General features: G+C 38.3%; 1 protein-coding gene across 1 annotated transcript in view; it reads left to right on the top strand.

The window, feature by feature from the left end:
• The window catches only part of LOC149021351 (uncharacterized), a 92,209-nt gene extending 85,405 nt beyond the window's left edge, over positions 1-6,804 (top strand). The window contains exon 4 of the mRNA XM_089147445.1: positions 6,600-6,804. Within this exon, the coding sequence (XP_089003571.1) occupies positions 6,600-6,804 (205 nt within the window). The remainder of the gene's footprint in view (positions 1-6,599) is intronic.
• Positions 6,805-7,665: the final 861 nt, after the last annotated feature.

Below are 7,665 nucleotides of genomic sequence, written 5' to 3' on the forward strand. Positions count from 1 at the left end.
CCAAGAAAAGTATGGTGCTATGACTTAAAGCATGTCTATCATAGAGACTAGCATACATAGAGTTAGAATCATATTTGCATCATCTGTTTCATATCATCTTGCATCATGTTATGTTTTGTATCATGTATCTGTGTTATTATGGAATAACTGCCTTGCTGAGTTCTTTCAAACTCATTCCTTTATGTGCAAATGTTTTTTTAGATTATTCCACAGGTACTGAAGGATTTGATGGCACGTGCTCCGAGACGACCCCCAATGAGTCATACTACCCTCCGGGTACTGGCTACGATGAAGAATACTATGAAGATCCCGAGGGTGATTACGCTCCGTTCCAGGATAAGTTTGACCCTGGTGTGGGAGCGGCCGTGCCTAGTCTCTTATGTTTATTCTTATGAAGACATTTTTTATATGACCGAGGAAACAATTGTTTAGATTTTTATCTCGTTATTTCTCCTTTTGAGATTTGGATTTGTAACCTTAACTATGATTTGATCTACTTTCCGCTACTACTAAGGGAGTGATTTCCGCTCACTCTCTTTCTTTTGGATTATATACATTGGTATCTTTTATTTCCACACTCAGATTATATTGTTTCTTATCCTTATCGTGATTCCATTATTTATATGCTATGACTTTGATTATATTATTGTTCATGATTGTGTTATCGCGTATGTGGGAGGCATGGTTGCTCGATACTTGATCTTCGAGACTGTGGATCACATACCCAGGTATGCCAGGTAGGGTACTAGCTGGGTGGATGTGACAAAGAGCATTAGCAACAACATTCGCTTTACTAGGATGATACTGAATGTCCTAGTCATAATCAGAGACTAGTTCCAACCATCTTCTTTGTCTCATGTTTAACTCCTTTTGGGTAAAGAAGTACTTCAAGCTTTTATGATCTGTGAAAATAGCAATCTTTTCACCATACAAGTAATGTCTCCAAATCTTTAGGGCAAAAACAACAGCTACAAGTCCTAAATCATGAGTGGGGTAATTCCGCTAAAATTCCTTCAATTGCCTAGAAGCATAGGCTATCACCTTTCCATGTTGCATTAGAACACAACCTAAACCAATCTTAGACGCATCAGTATAGACTATCAGACCACCGGAATTATCGGGTATTGTCAAAACCAGGGCACTTGTCAATCTATCCTTCAACTCTTGAAAATTCTTCTCACATGCGTCATACCAAACAAACTTCTCCTCTTTCCTAGTTAGTTTAGTCATAGGAGCAGCCAACTTAGAAAAGTTCTCAATAAATCTCCGGTAGTAACCAGCCAATCCTAAGAAACTTCTTATTTCTGACACTGACTTCGGTCTTTCCCACTCGGCAACTGTTTTAACCTTATTGGGATCAACACAAATACCATCAGCTGAAACTACATGACCAAGAAATACCACTCTTGAAAGCCAAAAGTCACACTTACTAAACTTGGCATACAACTTCTTTTGTCTCAATCTTTGCAAAGTGATACTAAGATACTTTCTATGCTCTTCTTTATTCTTTGAGTAAATCAAAATGTCATCAATAAAGACAATCACAAACTTATCAAGTACATCATGAAATACTCGGTTCATCAAGTCCATAAAGACAGCAGGAGCATTAGTCAAACTGAAAGGCATGACTCTAAACTCAAAATGACCATATCTTGTTCTAAAAGCTATCTTACATATGTCACTAGCTTTTACCTTCAACTGATGATATCCAGATCTCAAATCAATCTTCGAGAACATTGCTGCACCTCTTCACTGATCGAAAAGATCATCAATCAGGGGCAGTGGATACCTATTCTTGATGGTCAACTTATTCAACTCATGGTAATCAATGCATAGACACATACTACCATCCTTCTTCTTCACAAACAAAACCGGAGCTCCCCAAGGCGATACACGTGGCTGTATATAACATTTATCCAAGAGTTCATTCAGTTGGTTTTGTAGTTCATTCAACTCAGTAGGCACCATTTTATACGGAGCTTTAGATACCAGAGCGGCTCCTGGAATTAATTCAATTGAAAATTCCAATTCTCTATCCGGAGGTAAACCCGAAAAATCATCCGGAAAGACATCCTTAAAATCATGGACAACTTCAACTTCCTCAAGTTTCTTCTTCACTTCCATGACCTTGCTTTCAGCTGTGACACTTTCCACTAATGCACAAACTTGCATCAAAGCGGTCAAAGTCTTCTTGCTAACTCTTCCTTTTTCACCTTGAAACTCAAAGGCCAAATTATAACTAATCTAAAATTGAATTTTCCTTGAAGAACAAAGAATTACAGCTTTATGGGCTGTCAACCAATCAATTCCAAGAATGACATCAAACTCTTTCATATCAAGGAGCACTAAATCGGCTTTCAGATTCTTCTCACAAATCGAAACAGGACAATTTTCTATCACTTTATCTAGTTTCACAACGGATCTAGGAGTACTAATCATCAAACAACTAGATAAACTCTTGGGTAACAACAAGTCAGTCTTTCTAATGAATGCAGATGAAATGAACGAATGAGATGCACCCGTATCAAATAGTACAAATGCAGGAATAGAAGCGACTAACAAAATACCTGTCACAACGTCATGGCTTGCATCATGTTCAGTACCAGATATACTAAACACTTTTCCAGGCATAAGGGTAGAAATACTCTTAGCTATAGGAACATACGGCTAATTCGGCTTCTTAGGACAAGTACGCGCAAAATGTCTGGGCTACTTACAAAGAAAGCAAACTGGCTCCCTTGATCCAACTGAAGGTGCTACCAATGGCAGCTTCTGACCCAAAGGTCTAGGGTTCACATTCACTGGCCTAGAATTTGGAACATTCACATTCGGTATGATCCCACCGAATTGATGCTGCTGTCCAATTGGTGAAAAACTAGAGTTTTGGGCTACACTCCTGAGCTGAAAAGTAGGAATATGATATGTTGTAGGTCTAGTGAACCTTCTCTCCGTACGGATCAACCAAACCAGAGTTCCTCTTCTGCCATGTTCTTTGCACAAGGGCACTCTCTTTCTCAGTTTCTTCAATCTTCTTCGACACTTGAACTACCTAAGCGTAGCTCTCAATCGGAAGAACAGTGAGATAAGCCTTGATTGCAGGACACAATCCGTTAAAGAATTTCTTTGCCTTGGCATGATCAGGTCTCAAAGAATCCAGGGCAAAGAAAAAGAGTTCCTCAAATTTCTGCTAGTATTCCAGCATAGACAAAGGTCCTTGCACAAGGGCCATGAATTCGGCTTCCTTAGCATCAATCACTGCTTCAGGGAAATAATTCTTATAAAATGCTTCTTTGAAAATTTCCCAAGTCAGTACACCAGTATGCAAATCTTCCAAGATAGGACAGGTGGAGGTCCACCAAGCATCAGCTTCGTGATGAAGCTTCTGTTCGGAAAACAAGATCTTTTGCGCCTCAGAGCACTGCAGATAACGAAATGCTTTCTCTAATTCCCTCAACCACTTGTTAGGGAACAAGGTGCCCTTAGTAACATCGGTGAAAGTAGGCACTTGCATCTTCAGAAAACTTTACATCAAACGAGTGTGAGGAGTTCCAGATAATCTTTCCGCATTAGGGACCGCAGTATGAGGATTTCCGTTCACACCAACACGAGTCTCATTGTGAAGGGTTATGAAACCTGTCATCATCTAGTTGAATTGACTCGCTTGCTACTGCATGATGTTGGAAATATCACGAAAGCTACCCACTTCTGGAGCATTCGGTGCACCAGTTACATTATCACCATTTCCATGAGGTTGTTGGCCAGTACTACCATTAGGTGTATCTCATGAAGTATCTCCTCATTTCCGGTACTACTAGAACCAACGAGACAATTCCTTAGCACAACCATTATCAAGCTCTTTTGTCTTCTCAACAGCTACACACACACTATGCCACCTTGCGTCGTCAAATGGGTGGTAGGAGAGGAAGAGGTAGAGGCCAAGTTCCACTCTTGGAGCCACGTGATGTGATTCTACGAGGAGACCAATACAGTACACCACAGGAGGAGTACCTGTATGAGGCCTTCTTTCGAGCAATGTAGCATTGAGTATGGCCGAGTACTCCGTTTATGACAGCTTAGTACTTTTCGGATCTGTCAGCGGTTCAATACGATGCAGTGGACGCATCTTTTCATCGAGGATCTTCAGGTCTACTCGGACTTAGTGAGGTTGTTCTTCAGCAACCTTACATCCGTGCAAGAGGGCCAGAGACAAGGTCCTTTTGAGCTGATCCTAGAGAGTGGAGTTTGAGAGACGCGGATTCGACTTTCTACTAGCACATTGGCAGAGATCTTCTGGGTACCTTACTACCCTCACGAGCGAGTATGGATACCTGTAGGAGCAGAGATACATTCCTTCCTTCTACCTTATGAGCTGCACGAGATTTGCATCACTTTGGAGAGATGATCGGAGCTACGCTCCATGGACTAGTGCACAGATGACAGATTCAGCTAGAATCATTGGTTGCATTGTGGGTCGTCACATCATTCTGAAGGCAAGGCATCACGAGAGAGTATCGATGATGGAGGCTCTAGTTATCTACTGCATTTACTTGGGTTTTGAGATTGATCTATCCTTCATCATCCAAAACGTCATGCTAGAGGTTGTGGAGCAGCCGGGTGTACGGAACCTTTGCTTCGGACGCCTACTCACACTTATCTTCCTACATTTCAGAGTGAGACTGGAGGATATCGAGATGCAGACACGAGATCTGGGTTATGACATTGGGATGAAGATCGTTCATCAGATGCAACTTAGCTAGGCCGAGAGGTCGGAGGGTGAGTGTTTGCAAAATAAAATAACCGCAAGCGCACAGTATCGTGTAGCTAACCGGTCGATCTCAGGGAGATATGCCACCTAGAATTCACTTCTTAATAGTAATGCGAGAGTGGAATGATTCAATTTTTGTTAACTAATTACTTAAACTAAACCAACGATCCTAATCCATACATCTAATGCAATCGAATTGAAACGGAAAAAAAAAATAAAGCAAACATAACTAATGTATAAATAAAAGACAGGAAAAAAAAATGCAAATGCAACACCACCCATCACCAGAAACAGAGGCACGACTGTAGGCTTGCTCCGGTTATGTGGTCCAAGATAAGGAATGAATAGGCAAAAAGTAAATAACATAAAGTAAATAACAAAGCAATAAACAAAGCAATAAAAGGAAAAGGAAGCCTTAACCAAAGAGAGGCACGACTGCAGGCATCTCTGATCAAGGATCCAGGGGAAGGGAGAACAGTAAATAATGCTGAAAGTAAATCCTAAATTAAGAATATTGAGGGGTAGATAGAAGCGGGAATGGAGGGGGGAGAGAAGACTATTGAAGAATCTTACTTACTTGAATCTTCTAAACAAAACTTGAATAAACAATTCGAATCTCAACCAACCCTAACAACCAGATCTAGAATAAACTAGATCTGCAATTGCTAGACCCAGAGAGAAAGCGAATCCTCTTGAAACTTGAACTTGAACTTGAAATTGAACTTGAAATTGCATTGATAAAACTAAAGGAATTACACTTGCATAAAAGAAAAATTACACAACTTCAATCTTCCTAAACATTCAATCTAAAAACTAGAACTAGAGCCTACAAATTAATCAAAGAACTAGAGAAAACTAGAGCAAAGTAAAGAGAATAGAAAGTGCAAGACTAAAGTAAAACTAAAGAGAAAGTAAAGTGTAAAACTAAAGAGAAAATCAAGTGTGTTAGACCTAAGAGGGAGGTAATATTTATAGAAGAATGAGAATAATTTACAAACAAGGAAAAATAATGATAATAATAATAATAAGAGTAAAATAGAAAAAGAAAAAAAACAAATAAAGAAGGAGCAAAAAGAATTCGTTAGAAAGAAAGAGAGAGAGAGAGAGAGAGAGAGAGAGAGAGAGAGAGAGAGAGAGAGAGAGAGAGAGAATAAGTGGAGAAATAAAATAAAATAAAATAAAAACTTGCTTTTGAAGTTCACGTGGAGACAAGGTGGAAGAAAGAAAGAAAAATGGAAGAAGGAAAGAGAAAGAAAATAAAATAAAACAAAATATATATATATATATATATATATATATATATATATATATATATATATATATATATATATATATATATATATATTTTTGTTAACAAAAATATAGGTGGGTTGGTTATTAAGGAAATAAGAAAGTAAATAAAATAGAAAGTGGGAAGAAAGAGAGAAAAAAACTAATTAGAGAAATAAATAAAATCTAACAAAATAAAATATTCTAAAAAAATAGAAAATCCTAGTCTTTGACTACTTGTGGGCCCCATACAATTCTCAATTACAATAAACAAAAATAAAATAAAAATCCTAATCTAATTTTACAAGATATTCTGGAGTTGGCCCATAATTACATCTCTAGCCCATCATGCTCCAAATCAGGCCCACTTTCGCATTTGAGAATTTGAACGGACCTCTTGATGTGTAAAACCGCATGTTTCATACTCAAAACTCCAGATATTCGCTAAAGTCCTAGAAATTCATAAAATCTGCAAAAACAACATAAAACCCAAGGTAGCTCCACTCAAAGTGTTAAAAATGCATGATTTATGCCCTAAGATTTCACACATAAATGTGCTCATCAGTGAGGATGACGATGGCTCAGATGAGGAGGATGACAAGTCCGATGGTGGTGACGATGGTGCTAGTCCAGATACAGATGACCAGGCAGAAGATAACACTGAGATGCATGAGGCATATCCAGGCCATCATGAGATCCCCACATCATCACATTTTGAGATCGGAGGTCCATCACTTACAGTTCCAGAGACTTCGGAGCTGTGTGCATAGATGCACTCTATGGCTTCCATCCTAGAGAGGATAAAGTCGAGACAGGAGAGGATGGAGTCACAGTTGACTCAAGTTGTAGAGGATGTTAGAGTACTGAGAGAGTAGAGACAGTAGTCTTAAACAAATTGTACTAGGATTTCCTTTTATGTTCATCAAATGTAACTCATTGTAGAACTTTCCAAGAATTAATGAAATTCTCTTTTGTTTCACCATCTTATTGTGTATTGTGCATTTTCTTTTATTGCATTATGTAATGTTTGTTAAATCATACTTAGTGTGTATTATTCAAAGATACATTATGCTTCACTTTTAAGTTTCTAATTCAAGTGATCTATTATTCATTTCTAAGAATACTTGAGTCACTTCTGGATTTATGACTCAGGAATGTTCTATCATTGTTTTTGTGGTTAGGATTTCCTTGAACTGTGGGCTCTGATACCACTCTGTCACATCCACCCAGCTGGTACCCTACCTGGCATACCTGACTGCGTGATCCACAGCCCCGAAGATCAGTATTGAGGAAATTAACCTCCCACATTCACAATAATATACTCAAGAACAAGACTAAATCAAGGTTATCAATACTAATTAATAAGTCAAAATAAAAGTAACGAAATAACATCAGAGTGCAGAAATGATACTAACATATATATAATCAAAATGTAGAGTGAGGCGGAATCTCACTCCACAAATACAGTGGAATGTAGTTCGAAAGTCATAAGAAGATTACAATTGGTTCCAAAAGAAAGAAAAGAAAGAAGTAATCAAACTAAGCTAGAGTTTATTCTATTATTCTACTTTATAAATAACATCTTCATAAACATAGACTTTAGAAATTAGGCTCAAACGCTCCCACTCCAC

This window comes from Hakea prostrata, chromosome 3, assembly GCF_041222555.1.
Source record: "Hakea prostrata isolate BN-2017 chromosome 3, UWA_Hpros_2, whole genome shotgun sequence".
NCBI lineage: Eukaryota > Viridiplantae > Streptophyta > Magnoliopsida > Proteales > Proteaceae > Hakea > Hakea prostrata.